The 16117-nt window shown below is 39.7% G+C and overlaps 2 protein-coding genes across 2 annotated transcripts; both read left to right on the top strand.

The window, feature by feature from the left end:
- Nucleotides 1–6762: 6762 nt before the first annotated feature.
- Nucleotides 6763–11159, top strand: LOC311063767 (uncharacterized protein). The gene is made up of 6 exons (XM_084083368.1): nt 6763–6898; nt 9862–9974; nt 10432–10529; nt 10621–10680; nt 10777–10836; nt 10941–11159. Exons 2-6 carry the CDS (start codon nt 9910–9912, stop codon nt 11015–11017), a joined length of 360 nt encoding a protein of 119 aa, XP_083939494.1. The 5' UTR covers nt 6763–6898; nt 9862–9909; the 3' UTR covers nt 11018–11159.
- An 860-nt stretch (nt 11160–12019) lies between these two features.
- LOC311048075 (intraflagellar transport protein 46 homolog) lies at nt 12020–14251 on the top strand. Its single transcript, XM_084061104.1, has 2 exons — nt 12020–12054; nt 12785–14251. Exon 2 carries the CDS (start codon nt 12792–12794, stop codon nt 13047–13049), a length of 258 nt encoding a protein of 85 aa, XP_083917230.1. The 5' UTR covers nt 12020–12054; nt 12785–12791; the 3' UTR covers nt 13050–14251.
- Nucleotides 14252–16117: the final 1866 nt, after the last annotated feature.

Raw genomic sequence — 16117 nt, 5'->3', positions numbered from 1 at the left:
GTGGAGGATGTTCATTGAGAATATTGTTCTAATGAATTTGTGTTCCAAGATTGAAATACAAAAATGATAAATTCAAGGAGCTCAGGCCTCAGCAGCATGTTGTCCATCAATCAGTTGGTTCACAAAACTGCTTTGGGGTTCCTCAACTGTTTTTTTCCAGACATCCAAATTCAGTCTCATCCAGGATCACAGACTGGTTAAAACACCACAGCACTCTCATCATCAAACCAAATGGGAAACATCTGGGTTCCTGGTCCATTCTCCATCCTGAATAAACATTCTTATAGACAGTCAGCTCTAAAGAAGCTAGCTCCAGCCAGGCTATTATGAACAAACTCCATCCATATTGGCTCCTATAGATCCAATAACATCCCAAACCCTCTGCTGATACATGCCTGGAGCGTTAGCAAAGAGAACTGGGTCCTGGTTCCAACAGTAAGTAGCTTTGATAAATCCAGTGTAGAATCCAATCCAAGGTTCAGATAGACCTTTCCTTCAGCTCTCCATCAAAATGAAATCTGTAAAACCTCATCATCCTTGTTTTACCAGTTGCGATTGCTCTTAAAAAGGTTGGTTGTGATGTCAATTGTCAAACATGTTGTTACGTTCCCCCTTGTTGAGTTGTTCAAGTCACTTCTTCTTTTATTGAGGGAGGTTTTTGTACGACTCTGTATCACTGTGTGAACACGTGTTGGTTCGCGTGATAACTCTGACAGTAGTAAACACCTTTGTCTTCAGCCTGGACTCCACTGATGATCAGAGTGAAGTCAGTCCTAGATCCACTACCACTAAACCTGGATGGGGTTCCTGACTGAAGGGTCGTTGTGTAATAAATTAGGAGTTTAGGAGCTTCTCCAGGTTTCTGTTGGTACCAGGACAAACACCGTCCAGAACTGCAGGAGGCAGGAGCGCTGAGTCTGCATGCTAGACTCACTGAGTCTCCTACTTTAACAGATTTCACTGAAGGAGTCTGAGTCACACTGACCTGGCCCCATGTTTCTGCAAACAAACAAACAAACAAACACATATATATATATAAGCAGACAGTATAGAAATTAGGGGTGTCACGATTCACTTACCTCACGATTCGATTCAAAATCGATTCCTAGGGTGCCGATTCGATTAAAATTGCGATTCTGCGATTAATTGATATTCGATTCGATTCTGCGATTTATTGCGATTTTCTAGGGTGCCGATTCGATTAAAATTGCGATTCTGCGATTTATTGCGATTTTCTAGGGTGCCGATTCGATTAAAATTGCGATTCTGCGATTAATTGATATTCGATTCTGTGATTTATTGCGATTTTATAAAAAAAAAAAAAAAAAAAAAATTAAAAAAAAAATTAAAAAAATCGATTTTAATATTTTGAATCGATTTTTAAAATCGTGGCATTAAGAATCGCGATTTATTCATGAATCGATTTTTTTTGACAGCCCTAATAGAAATGTCTTCTAGCTAAAGCCAAACCCTTTAGATCAGGGTATAGGAGATTTATAAATGTTTCAGCGTTACCTTGAATGCAGACAGCACATGTCAAGATGAAGATGATGGTCAAACACATGATTTTGATAGGTATTGTCACGAGGAACAAGCTTCAGTCATGAAGGTCAGGACTCAACTTACAGAACTATAAACCCTCCCTGAGCACTGAAGTGTGTCCTTCAAACATAAAGTCTGCTCTCTATGCAAATCATCTTCCCGACAAACCTCATCCTCTATTACCTACATTACTACTAGCTGTCTTTAATGGTTTGAGAAAACAGTTTATTACGTGAGGTATATGTTCAACTATACTAACATTACTCATAGTAACCTTCTCTGTTTCTTCTACATACATTTAACAGCAGTAAGTGTTCATAACAAGAAAAATTCAACTGCTTTCAAATAAACCGTCATTGCTATCACAACAAGATAAATGTAAAAATCCTTCTCACCACCGTTTTTCAAGGCTCTGGATAACTTATCTTTCCTACCTCCTTCAGCAGCTTCCCTCATCTTTATCTGTTGACATTCATTTCTGTAATTAATTTGTACTCATCATAGTCACCCATGTAAAGCATCCTTAAGTGTTTAGAAAAGCGCAACATAACTTTCCTGTGTTAGTATCATTTGTTACAACACCTACAATATAGCACTTCAGTGATACCCTCTCTCTCCATCTTTCTATGTATCAGTCAAATAATGTAGGATTACATTTTGGTCATTGTGTTTTTCCAATATATTATCAATGTTAAGAGAAGACAGTAGATAAAACCTCAAGGTTTTTAAATGTATTGCATTCATTTCTAAAATTAAGATAACTTCCATTTCAATCTAATTAGACAACATATTGTATTCTTCTTTCAGTCAAAGGCATAGGTGTAAGGTGGCTGGCAGCTGATCACGTACCACATAGTAATGGAGGTAATAGCAGTTGAGTTTCTTCAGGAAGATGATTTGCATAAAGGAGACTTTATGTTCCAAGGACACACTTCAGTGCTCAGGGAGAGTTTATAGTCCTGCAAGTTGAATCCTTCATGACTGAAGCGTGTTCTTCGTAACAATATCTCCCAAAACCATGTCTTTGACCAGCATCTTAATCTTGACATCTGTTATCTGCATTCAAGGTAAGACTAACACATTTATAGATCTCCTAACTCGAATCCGATATAAACGTTGTTAATTTGCTGGTTTTGTGATCTCAAACATTCTATTAATCTATTATTAAATCAAAATGGTCTTCACATAATTCCATCAGATCAGCTATGGTACTTCTAATTGTTAAATAAAATATAAATAAAGGATAAAGGATATCATGCTTAAAAACATAATATGCGACTGGAATATAAAACACTGTCTGATACATATTTTTGTTTATTTGCAGAAACATGGGGCCAGGTCAGTGTGACTCAGACTCCTTCAGTGAAATCTGTTATTGTAGGAGACTCAGTGAGTCTAGCATGCAGGCCAAGTAGTGCTCCTTACAGCAATCATTTGTCCTGGTACCAACAAAAGTCTGGAGAAGCTCCCAAACTCCTCATTTATTATGCAAAGACCCTTCAGACAGGAACCCCATCCAGGTTTAGTGGTATTGGATCTGGGACTGACTTCACTCTGACCATCAGTGGAGTCCAGGCTGAAGACAAAGGTGTTTACTACTGTCAGAGTTATCACAGTAACCCACTGTTCACACAGTGAAACAGAGTCGTACAAAAACCTCCCTCAATAAAAGAGGAAGTGAGTTCAAGTGACTTGTTGCCATAATTATGATAAAACTGTCACGGTCCCTTCCAGTGTCACTGGATCACTGGAAGACTGAGTGAGAGAGCATTTTATGGGAGGGGGGCCTCACATTTTAAATTAAGCACCATATGTTGAGGACAATGAGTTGTGATTTATATATATATATATATATATATATATATATATATATATATATATATATACACATTATTAAGTGTAAATCTTCTTAAGTTTGTGCGTAATGACAAAAACATTTAAAAGTCACCTTTGGACAGAGACTACAAGGAGTGGAGCAGCCCAAATGTCCCATAATGTCCTATTTTAACCTAGTGGTATGTCCCATCCACTCGTGTCATTTTGCATTGATCTCTTTTCTCTCTGCCCGCTTTTACAGTCAGTTTGGGAATATTACTTTTATCTTAACTGAATTCTGTGTAGAAAAGAAACACTGCATTGTTTTGGGCTTATGCTTGATATGTTCGTTAGTTGTTTTATATCCCATATATATGTGTGTGTGTGTGTGTGTGTGTGTGTGTGTGTGTGTGTGTGTGTGTGTGTGTGTGTGTGTGTGTGTGTGTGTGTGTGTGTGTGTGTGTGTCAACTAACAAGCAGTGGTGTAAAGTAACTAACTACATTTACTTAAGTACTGTGGCGACCCACATCGAAAGTCATCGAGACATTCACCAAAGAGGGCTTGTCCCTTTAAGAGCGGGGGTTAAGGGATATAGTGACTTCCGGGCCACTCTTAAAGGACGACTTCACCACTTTTCAACCTATCTTCATATATTAGGTCCTCACTAATGCTCATGATAAAATGATACCATTTTTTTCTACTTGGTCTGTGTCTCATAGGAGGGCTGTGGACAGTCCAGAAACCCGTCTACCAGTGACATCATCGTTAGGCAGGATTATTTTTTCCAAAAAGATTACAATTTTTTTATTCAGATTTTTATTAAGGCGAGAACAATGGGATCTATTATTGCATTGCAACTTTCCAGGAATACAAAGCCTGCAGTTTCTATTAGCTTGGATTCCCCATCGATGATGTCACTGGTAGACGGGTTTCTGAACTGTCTACAGCCCTCCTCTGAGACACAGACTGATTAGAAAAAAATGATACCATTTTATCATGAGCATTAGTGAGGACCTATTATATGAAGATATGTTGAAAAGTGGTGTCCTTTAATGGAGTTGGACCCATTTAGCGACCTGTCTGAAGTGAAGAAAGTTAAGAGACTGAAACGTTTCAGAGATGGGAAACGAGAGGATAGTGAGTCATTGTGCATCACATTTGCTGGAGAGCTACCAGAAAGGATCTATGTGGAATATGTGACATAAAGTCAGGCCATTTGAGAGAGGTCCTCCTCTTAGATGTTTCTGCTGTCAGGGATATGGACATGCTGCGGCAGTCTGCAGAGGAGTCCGGAAATGTGGGAGATGTGGGGAGGAGAAATGCAAAGAGTCATGTACAACAGAGACGAGTGAACCTAAGTGTTTGCATTGCAAAGGGAATCATTACACAGGATCAACAGAGTGCCCTAAAAGAAGAAGGGAAGAAAATGTGAACAAGATTAGAGTTGATAAAGGGATAACTTATGCAGATGCAGTTAAGAGAATGGAGGGAGAAAATGAAAGGGTGGCGGAAAAACATGAAAAGAGGGAAAAAACAAAGAGAGAGGAGCAAACAACAACAGACAGTTTTTGGCGTTTATCGCCATGGTGGTGAATTGTGCGGTAGAGATGAAGGGGAAATCAGAAAGAATAAATGATATTGGAAGCAGCCAGGAGATTCCTGAAGATTGAAGACATAAGTGGAGAGGATCTTGATACTATCTTGAGGGAAGGACTTGCTCCAACTCAGGCCGCTGGGTCTGGGGTATAGACTCCGGGCATAGCGACGTAACATGGTCGCCACGCCCTTAAATCGTGCCACTTCCGCCGCCATCTTGAGGGAGTAGATTGACAGCTGCCACAAGTGTAGAGTAGTGTAGTGTAGTCTGTAGTCCTGTGTTTGTTGTCCAGCAAGTAGACGGTGTACATTATTATCTATCTCTAACTTGTCTGTTGCTCTAATTTAGCAATGGTACAACAGTGCTGCATTATCGGATGCAATGCCAAGGTTTCAGACGTTAAATTAAAAAAGTTAAATTGCACACATTTCCAACCTGGAGGAAAAGCTGTTGGAGATCAGATGTCGGAGATATCAAAGAAACGGCTTGGCATGGGTATCTTAAATACAAATGGGTATCTTACATACAATGAGATTGAGCTAACAGCTAAATTGTGTTTCTCTATGTGTCCAGTCTGAGAAACGTAGTCTAACGTGGGTCTAACGTGGGTGGCTCACGGTCACGGTGGCTGAGTAAACAGCTGTCTGTCTGTCAGCAAGTGTTCAGACGTCGGAGATATCAAATAAATGTAGTATGGCTTGGGTGTCAGCTGACGAAATAACATAACCTTCAACAACATTCCCAAACACAAAGCTCAAACGAGCATGACAGCACACAATCAAACATATAAACATCTGTTGGAGGCGAGGTTAGGATCAGCATCAGCGTTGCCATGTCGGCTTATTATAAGCGACTTTGGGCTTCTTTTTATGTGAAGTTGCTTGTAAAATTAGTAGTTTTGTATGGCTTATTTATAAAGTGTACTTGCTTATTTAGGCTTATTTAGGTGCTTGCTTATTTAGGCTTTTTTTTAAAAACAAAAAAAATTAAACCAGTGGTTCTCAAATCTTTTCATGAAAATGTTTTGTGCCAGGGAGCATTTGTGTTGTTAGAATGTTTTAAAAAATATTCCAAATGTTCTTTATTTTATTGCAAGAGTTTTTTTAAATAACCTATGTACAAGCTCACGTGAGCTTGTAGATCGGCTATTTTCAAGTAGTCGATGTATCTAAGCCACTTCTTTTGGGCTTGTTTTCATAGACCTGGTTGCTTATTTCTCTCGCAAAATATGGCAACACTGATCGCAGGTAGCGTGCCTTTGCGTCTGCATTCAGCTTCTCTCTGTATGGTAACTCTCTGTCACGCATTGCCAGGTCCATCTTCTGTCCTTTACCAATAAATTCGCTGTAGTTCAGGACACGTCGTGACTCGTGGGTAACTGTCAATGTTGTTGATACTAGCTGTTGTTATGGAGCTCCCTTAATATGGCCACCGTAACTACTTCAGCCTAAGCTTGGCCACGCCTTTTGCCCGGAGTCTATAGGATGGAATATAATATGAACGGGTCGGGATCACTTTGGGTGGACATTAATGATAAGATACTATAGCAGAAATAATCTGTTCAGTAGGTGGCGGTATACACCCTTGTGGTAGTAATCCGCCATAAAACCGAAAGAAGAAGAAGAAGAAGAAGATACTGACTTCCGGTTCCGGGTGAAGTTTGTTGTTGTTATGGCCGACCATACCTCTATGGGCTGACCGCAGTGAATGAATGAATGAATGTATGTACTGCTCACTGTGAAGTTAACTAAACTACCTCGACTTGCCTACGTCTCCTGTTTCATCCTCCACGTTGGTGACTGTGTAAAGGAACATGCTAAACGGTGAAGACGAGAGGAATAACGCAGGATGTAACGAAATACTTCCATAGTGGCGGCGTTGGATGCTTCGACGACGGCACGAGCGATGATGCTGTTGGAGGAGGAGCCACCGGCAGCCGGCAAGTACGTAGCCATGGTTACATGACGCTCGTCTGTCACAAGCGTCATGGAACCGAAAGTTCCTCGTTTTCGATTTCTTTTTTTTATAATTACAACTCTCACATGTACATAAACGTTCAGATTTCAAATATAAAGTACTTACCCATGAGCCACGGATGTTACAAGTTGATCCGTTCCGCGATAAGTACCCGTATCTCCCGTATTGTTCAATAAAAAGCATTTTAATCCGATTGGTGGCCATTTTCGCATAGGGTTATAATGTATCAGAGTGCAATTACACACGTAGTTGAAAGCATATGGAGAAAATACGAAAAATGGCCAGGAAATAGCGCGGCACCGAGTGCCGCGCTATGAGCTTGTAGATCTGCGATTTAAAAAAAAAATCATGAACATTTGGGAAAATCTTTGAATATTTATATATTTTTAAAGCAAACATTTGTAACTCCAATCTTTGCTTCTGGGGGTCCCTGCTCCCTAGAACATTTGTTTTAGATGGGGGACCGTGAGTTTTAGAACCATGTATATATTTTGTTTCAGGGACCCCCCAGAAGCAAAGATTTGAGTTAAAAATGTTTGCTTTTAGAAATCTATATTGAAAGATTTTCATACATTTTCACGATAAAAAAAATGAATAGCAGATCTACAAGCTGCGCTATGAGCTTGTATATCTGCTATTTTTCAATAGCCAAATAAATCTAAAATGACACAGATAACTTCCCGGTCTTAAAGGGTTAATCACACATTAGTGTAAGATGTTGACACTGTTTTCTAAATGACCACAAACTAAGTATTACAGTACCAGCTGATGTATTGCAATAGGCCTTCTGATACTAAAAATGAATACGTTTGTGTTGTAGGGCTGTTATAGAGTACAGAAGTCCTGACGTCACTCGTCCATCCCCTGGTTTGTAAAGTAATTTCTCTATGGAGAATAACATTGGGTCATCATAGAATCGTCTCATATAAGAATTGTGGTCCAAAAATAAACAAACTGTCTCGGCGATATTGTCAGGGAGGAGGTTCTGTATCGTTTATGATAGTCAGTCACTTATATTTGATTCAGTCTGTTTCTGGCGAAAATGTAACTAATTCGTCGGAAGTAACATTAGCGTTTTCTCACCGTCAGTTGATGCTTCATATCCATAAGAGTAAAACCGCCAGGGTCATTTGTTTATTTTTGGAACACAGGTAGGATGTTCAAATACGTCAGACTTCGGTGCTCTATTGGCTTACATTAAACCATGTGGTTTTCAATGATTTAGTGTCAAGGCACACATGTATTCATCATGTTAAATAGTCTCTATAATGTGTGTACTCTTTTCATTGTTTGCATATACTAATACCAAAGCCCTATTTCATACTTTCACAACATTTGAATAGTGAAAATTGTAGATTTACAAGCTTTGTGATCTTGTAAGATGCCTTTTTTTAAGCTTGTAAATCAGCTAGTCTTTGTTTTGTTTGTTTTTTAGGATATAGAATGTGTCTCTAGTGGGAAATGAGTGCTGATATAGATACTAATAATTCATAAATAGTTTCATATATTGCATAATGTGTGCTGCCTTGTCAAATACATGAATACAAGCACACCTGGATTGTGTCACTGTTTTGGGAACCATTGCATTAGACTGTGCAGGTTTCAAGGATGTTGTACTACCTTTAAATTCATGACAATCCCTGACACTTCATCTATTTTTTTAACACTACAGAAGATGTATGTATTGAATTTTGTTTATTGCAACAATTATTTGCAGTGATATTGCAGCACATTAATTTGGACCTTTTCTTTTCTTTTCCCATTTTCAGGATAATGTCATCTTATTGGGCTAAAAGACGTAAAGTCAACAAATTAGTGAGAGAGACAGAGCAGGATATCCTCATTGAATATAATTGAACTGCTGCTGCTAATGCAAGTACAAACCTTCAGTGTTTAGAGAGCACAACTCCTGTCACAACCTCTTCTGGGTGCCTGCTAGATGCTTTACCAACTACATCAGACTTGCCAATAAACCGACCACTAATTATCAGTGATCAGAGTGAAAATATCAACTCCAAAACCTCAAAGGCTTCACCAGATTTTAATTTTGAAAGTATAGACGGGGCTGACGAGATTGAATCTGAGAATCACTCTGACAGTGATGAACATAATGAAGATTTACTCATGATAAGTTTAAAATATTGGGCAACATCCTATTCAGTCTCTCTGGTTGCACTATCCTCTTTGCTGTCCATCTTGAAGATATTTCACCCCTCCCTTCCCAAAGATGGAAGAACATTGCGTGGAACGCAAAAACATGTGGCTACCACTAAAACTGAAGGGGGAGAGTACTATCACGTTGGTATAGTAAAATACTATACCAACTTTCACGTTTGGCATGTTTGAGTTTACCAGCAACTCTGACTACCGGTACACTTATTTTACAGGGGTTTTTTCTTATACATTTAGAGTAGCCAACTATTTTTTACCCTTTTTTCTCCCCAATTCGTTAAGCCAATTAATTCCTCCCCACACACATCTCTGTGTTGTCACTGCTGTCGTATCCTACTGACTCACCTGCCAGTGAGGAGCCCCCACAAGGAGGACGTAGAGCGTTCGTCCTACTCCTCCCGCCCAACACTCCCCGCTGACAGGTGCCCCCCCCCAGCCCGTAGGAGTAGGTGCAATGACCGATATCCCCCCCCCCCCCCTATTATTACCTGTGGTGAGTAATCTGTGCAACACATACAGTATGTATACATCTAGGAAGCTCACAATGTGACATATTACGAGCTTGTAGATCAGCTATTTTTGCAGAACGTTTGCTTATTTTCAAGCATGTTCACCTGCATGACCAGAATAGGGATGTCACGGTTAATTTACAGTACAATTACATTTGTAACCAACTAAACCAAGTATTCTATATGTTTTGCTTCAACACTGGACTGCAGTCATGTTAATTGTCATTTTCCCTGTGTGCTCTTTCCAGAGACCTTTTGATGAAGCTAAGCGACGAGAGACCAAGCACACCTCAACAATGTGTCCCACCTCCCACATAGAATCTGAGGACGAAGGAGAACTACGGCAGAAAAGAAGATCCAGGTATAGTGATCGCTCTTTTCTTTTTTCTGTTCTCTCTCCCCTCAGCGTCGCCCTGACAGGGCCTGCTGCTGTCTAGGGTTAGTCTGTACCTCTCTCCTTATTTCTATCACACCAATCACAGCTCAGCTTATGCTACCACATGGATTCAGCAAACCACACAGCTCAGCTGACATTGGCTCATAATAACGGCTTGCCTCATGCTAGACCAATCATAGATCAGCTCACACTAGGGTGTTGGAGCAGCATTGGTGATGTGTAGGTATTGTTCAAGGTATTATTTATTGAATACTTTATCAACAATTTGCAACTAGTACAGCGGTACAATTATACAAGTAATGCTAAAAGTATAACACAAAAAGGACCTGATGGCTTGTTTCCATTGTGGTCCTATGTATTCAGACTGTAGACGTGGTTAATTAACATAGTATGACTACATTCTGTATGTTGTATTCTTTAGGCCAAATCCCCAGTATGAGCACTCAGACTCTGATGACCAATCGAGTGGCGATGTTGAAAGAAGACGGTTTGCCAAACCACCTGAAGTGGGTTTCCCAGGTATTGATGCAATGCATTTATTTTATATAGGCACTCTTGGAACTCTGGACAATATAAAGCCCTGTGATCACTGTGATAAATTATGTTGTAGGAGAGACACCAAAATCCACCAAGCCTCAAGCTGTGCAGTCCCCAGACCAGGAAATGAATGGTATGTTGCTATCAATGCTAAAACATCAACTGGATAACTGTTTAAACACAATTTGCAGTATCTTCAATTCTCACACTGGCTGGTTTACCTTTTTAGATTCATTGAATGGCAGCTTCGGCTATTTAAACAATTTGCTGTCTCCTGATCCAAATAACAGTAAGTGAACCCATATCATGTGTGTTTGTTCTTGTGAGGAGCGAACTGGCATCATGCATGCAACAGAAGACATGTTATCTAAATTAAAATGTGTTGCATTTCAGATATAACACCAAGATCAACTCCAGCTCACTACAAAACTCCACCCTCACAACTTGCAAGGAATGTTATGTCACGATAATAATTATGTGTAGTTGAACACCATGCTTTTAGATGGAACACTCTGTATACATTTTGTTTTCAACTTGTTTTCCATTGCCCCTTTGTAGATCTACTTACTGGCACCTATGGCAACTACCTGCAATCACCACCTGAGCAAGTTCATAATGGCGAGTTATCAAATAGTCAGCAGTCACATAACATAATATTCTGTATATATATATTTAAACATCTGTGTTGTGTCATGTGTGTTTTATCACTTTATCTTTATGACGTGTTTGATGAAATTGTAAATTGGGACAGTGCATTTAGCTTTAATCCTGTTATTTTATCCCTGGGTCAGAGCAATGCATTACATCTAGGGATCAGCTGAAAAGAAATCAAACATGGGCGTGCTGGCCACTGGAAAATGTGGGCCAATTCCAGAAAGACTATCATTCCAGGCCGACCAGGCCGGCCGTTTAAAAAAAACGGCCGAAATTAAGTAAAAACGGACGAAATTAAGTAAAAAGCGAAATTAAGTAAAAAATCCGTCCGCGCACCTTGCGGGCCTCTCTATCTGAGACACCCAGGCTGAATTAGGGGCCCAGCACGTCCCTGAAATCAAACATTTCCTTACATGGGCGGTTACAATAGTTTCATGCTAATAACTTACACTGTATGTGTATGTGTGTTTCAGCTGGGATGTCAGGATTTGGTGCTGCCCATTACCACAGCTCCAGGCCCCACAGCGAGCAAGTACAAGTACTGGTATGATACCCTGCTCTTTCACTACACTAACGTTTTGAGAGACGGGGACACAGAACTCAATGAATATTATTTGACGGGCGTCCGTTGGCCTAGCGGTCCAGGCACATACCACATAAGCTGGTGATCCAGCATCACGGCGTGTCGTGGGTTCGACTCCCATTCCCGATGACCTTTGCTCTATGTCTCCCCCCATCTCTCTCCCCAGTTCCATATATATATATATATATATATATATATATATATATATATATATGCGCCTCTTACAGACGAGCTCCACAGATCCAAGCCTCCAGCCACAGTGCATTACAGGTACAGATGGACCAATACTATATACAATATAATGATGTACCCATAGCATTGTATCATTACAGGTACAGATGTTACCATAGCATTGTATCATTACAGGTACAGATGTTACCATAGCATTGTATCATTACAGGTACAGATGTTACCATAGCATTGTATCATTACAGGTACAGATGTACACACCCATAGCATTACTATGGGTGTTTTGACTTGTGTCATTGTATGTTGTAGTCACAGTACTTTGTGGAACCTCAACATAATTGTATTTTGCTTCTTGTACCATGAGGAAGTGATGAATCATCCTATAATTCTACAAAGTTCTGTGCGTCTGTCTGTCTGTCTGTCTGTCTGTCTGTCTGTCTGTCTGTCTCCTCTGTCTGTCTGTCTGTCTGGGCGTGCGTGCGTCCCCAACAACTATTCTGTCCAGTTCTCCTCAGTGGCTGGAGCAATTGTTCTGCATTTGCACACAGACATTGACCATTCCATCCGCCATGTGCGCTGAACACCGGAGCCCGTTTTCCACTTTCCCCAAATGTCAGCTGTTTATTAGCGTTTTTGTGTTCGCTGGCTCCCGGGTTGCCAAATCATGTGCGTGCAACAAGCGCCGGTGTTGCCACATCCGTGAAACAAGCGGACCATCCGTGAAACAAGCGGACCATGATGCACTTTGGGTGCTCATATCCCCCCCGACGGGTATGGTCTAGTAAAACTAAATGTTTTCTGTTCCTTCCAGCCGCTCCATGCCGGACATCGACAGCCTGAGGCAGGAGTGGCCCCCCCAGCTGGAGGAGCTGCTGGGGCCCGTGGGTCTGCCGGGGGCCAACCTGGACTGCGAGCTGAAGGACTACGTGGACGTGGTGTGTGGTCTGCTGGACGGCCCCGTCTACAAGAACCGAGTCCAGTCTCTGCACGTCCTGTTCACTCTGTACCAGGAGTTTAAGAACTCTCACCACTTCAAACACACTGTCACACCTGTTCACCCTCTACCAGGAGTTTAAGAACTCTCCTTCACCACTTCAAACACACTGTCACACCTGTTCACCCTCTACCAGGAGTTTAAGAACTCTCCTTCACCATTTCAAACACACTGGCCCTCATTTATCAATGGAGCGGAAAAAAATGATTATTTTTTGCCTTAAATCTTCCAAGTGGCATTTATCAAGCGATCATATACAACCAATCCTAGTGTACATTTGAGTCACGGGCTGCGGTGACGCCACGTTAAATTGAGAGATAGCAGGCAAGGCAGTAATAAAAATGAAAACGTTTATGGAGTGATCATTGATGAATGAATTATAAACATTAATGGATGAAGGCTGGTGTGTGTTGGAGTGTAAATGTCCGATCTCCCGCGGTGGCCCAAATTAATCCACAGCATGAAGAATAACCTGTGCTGGTCAAAGGTTTGGAGCGTCGGGTTTATATCCTCAACCCTGGATATATATGTACCTAGATCTGCTATTATTATACTGTATAATAATCTTATATCTTTACTCACGCATCACATGGACTTCACTACGTCCTGAGAGTATAATAATCTGATATCTTTACTCACACGTCATCACATGGACTTCACTACGTCCTGAGAGTATAATAATCTGATATCTTTACTCACACGTCGTCACATGGACTTCACTACGTCCTGAGAGTATAATAATCTGATATCTTTACTCACACATCACATGGACTTCACTACGTCCTGAGAGTATAATAATCTGATATCTTTCCGTGTGGTTGTATATTTTCTGTTTGATGTTTTTGTTTGATTGATTGAATACTTAATTAACAGTTTGCAAAAAGTACAGCGGTACAGTTATACAATGATGCTAAAAGGATAACACAAAAAGCCCATAGGGCTTGTTTCCATTGTGGTACTGTGTATTCAGTTCATCAAGACATATAAAGACACACAAAACTATATGATCAATACTGTGAGCAATAAAGGTATATTTACAGAAACAAACAGTGGGGGTGATATCTTTTGACAAGCTAGAAGACTGGTCTAGGTCCAGTTGCAACAACTTGCAAGCAGTGGTGGAAAAAGTACTCACTTTTTTTGCTTGAGTAAAAGTATCAATACTGCAATCTGGAAATACTCTGTTACAAGTACAGAATTCAAAATTTACTTGAGTAAAAGTACAAAAGTATTGGTATCAAAATGTGCTTAAAGTACCAAAAGTAGAAAGTAATCATTATGCAGAATATGTCCCATTTCATAGGTTTCAAATGTATACAAATCTTTTTGAAAATAGCCGAAGTCTATAAAGGGCTGAAGTGGTTAATGTATGTTTTGTAATGATATTTTAAATCTATAAAGTAACTAGTAACTAAAGTTGTCCAATAATTGTAGTGGAGTAAAAGTATTATATTTGCCTTTAATGGAGTAGAAGTAAAAGTATTGTAAATTGGAAATATCCCAGTAAAGTAAAAAATACCTTAAAACTGTAAGTGCAGTACTTGAGTACATGTACTTAGTTACTTTACACCACTGGTTGCAAGTTGCAGACAGGTGCACTTTTATGGTGGTTTTCAAGGAGGGTACTCAGGGTCGGGAGTCACACTTTGTGATGTCTAGTGGTGGTAGGACATTCCACATTTTGGTGGCATAATAGTAGAATGAGTTCATCCCCATGTTTGTGCCAAATCTGGGGGGAATGAGATCTGTGGAGCTTCCTCTGGTGGTGTGCCGGTGGGCATTTCTCACTCTTTTGAAGTAGTTTGACAGGTACATGGGTACTGTGTACATGGTACAGGTACATGGGTACTACAGTCCCTTAATTATCCTGAAGACCACAACAAACTCTTACAATAAAACACATGAACCTTTTACTGTGTTTAAAGGAGGAGTTCACCCAAAAAATGACTTATTTTCTATCAATTGCACACCCTGTGAAGCCTTGAATCCATGGATTCTTTTTTTTTTTTAGGTATTCCTAAGCCAATAATTTGATTCCCGTCTCCAACCGGCTAATGTATCCGTTAGGAGACACAAAGTAGATTATGTGTGTCTCCTACCGGAAATACACATGGTCATCAAATTGTTGTCTTAGGAATGCCGCAAAAACAAAAATAAATCCATGAAATCAAGGCTTCATGGGGTGTGTAATTGATAGAAAATAAGTCATTTTTTGGGTGAACTCCTCCTTTAAAACACAAGAACGAAATAAACTATATAACTATATAACTATATATATATATACATACATACATACATACATACATACATACTGTACATACATACATACATACATATATATATATATATATATATATATATATATATATATATATATATATATATATATATATATATATATATATATATATATATATATATATATATATGTGTGTATATATATATATATATATATACATACATACATACATACATACATACATATATATTATAAAACATGAATATATTGATACATGTTGAATATTGGAATTTCTGTTTATTCTCTATATGTTGTATTGTATTTTTTTTATAAATCTATTTTATCTCCACCTTCAATTAATAAAAAGCAACTCTGTCTACAATGATCTGAAGGTTGTGCGTTCAAATTCTCCTGCTTTACTCTGAAGCATGTTTTGTACACAAACCTCCAGAAACCACACTTAAAAGCACTAATAGAAACATGTGTAATGTGTGGAGGAGCCATAAGGCAGAAACCACACTTAAAGCACTAATAGAAACATGTGTAATGTGTGGAGACATAGAGCAGAAACCACACTTAAAAGCACTAATAGAAACATGTGTAATGTGTGGAGGAGCCATAAGGCAGAAACCACACTTAAAGCACTAATAGAAAGATGTGTAATGTGTGGAGACAGAGCAGAAACCACACTTAAAACACTAATAGAAACATGTGTAATGTCATGTGTGGAGGAGCCATAACGCAGAGGATAGTTGGTGGACACCTCTGTGGGCTTTGGCACAGAAAGCCACACGGTGACACACAGGTTCAAGTCCAGCCTAGCACCGGCACCGAAGCCAATACTCACGGATGTACTCATGTACAGTGGGGGTGGGGGCAGTATCACCCCCGTTGTTTCCACACAGTAAAAG

The sequence above is a fragment of the Gymnoscopelus microlampas genome (genome assembly GCF_963454915.1).
Source record: "Gymnoscopelus microlampas genome assembly, chromosome: 1".
Taxonomy (NCBI): domain Eukaryota; kingdom Metazoa; phylum Chordata; class Actinopteri; order Myctophiformes; family Myctophidae; genus Gymnoscopelus; species Gymnoscopelus microlampas.
This window is presented reverse-complemented; position numbering and strand designations above follow the sequence as displayed.

Excerpts from the sequence above, each read along its gene's own strand:
- LOC311063767 (XM_084083368.1), top strand. The coding sequence starts at position 9,910 with ATGTGTCCCACCTCCCACATAGAATCTGAGGACGAAGGAGAACTACGG. Across the intron at positions 9,975-10,431 it reads CGGCAGAAAAGAAGATCCAG|GCCAAATCCCCAGTATGAGC; the intron begins GTATAGTGATCG and ends TGTATTCTTTAG. Across the intron at positions 10,837-10,940 it reads GTCTCCTGATCCAAATAACA|ATATAACACCAAGATCAACT; the intron begins GTAAGTGAACCC and ends GTTGCATTTCAG.
- LOC311048075 (XM_084061104.1), top strand. The coding sequence starts at position 12,792 with ATGCCGGACATCGACAGCCTGAGGCAGGAGTGGCCCCCCCAGCTGGAG.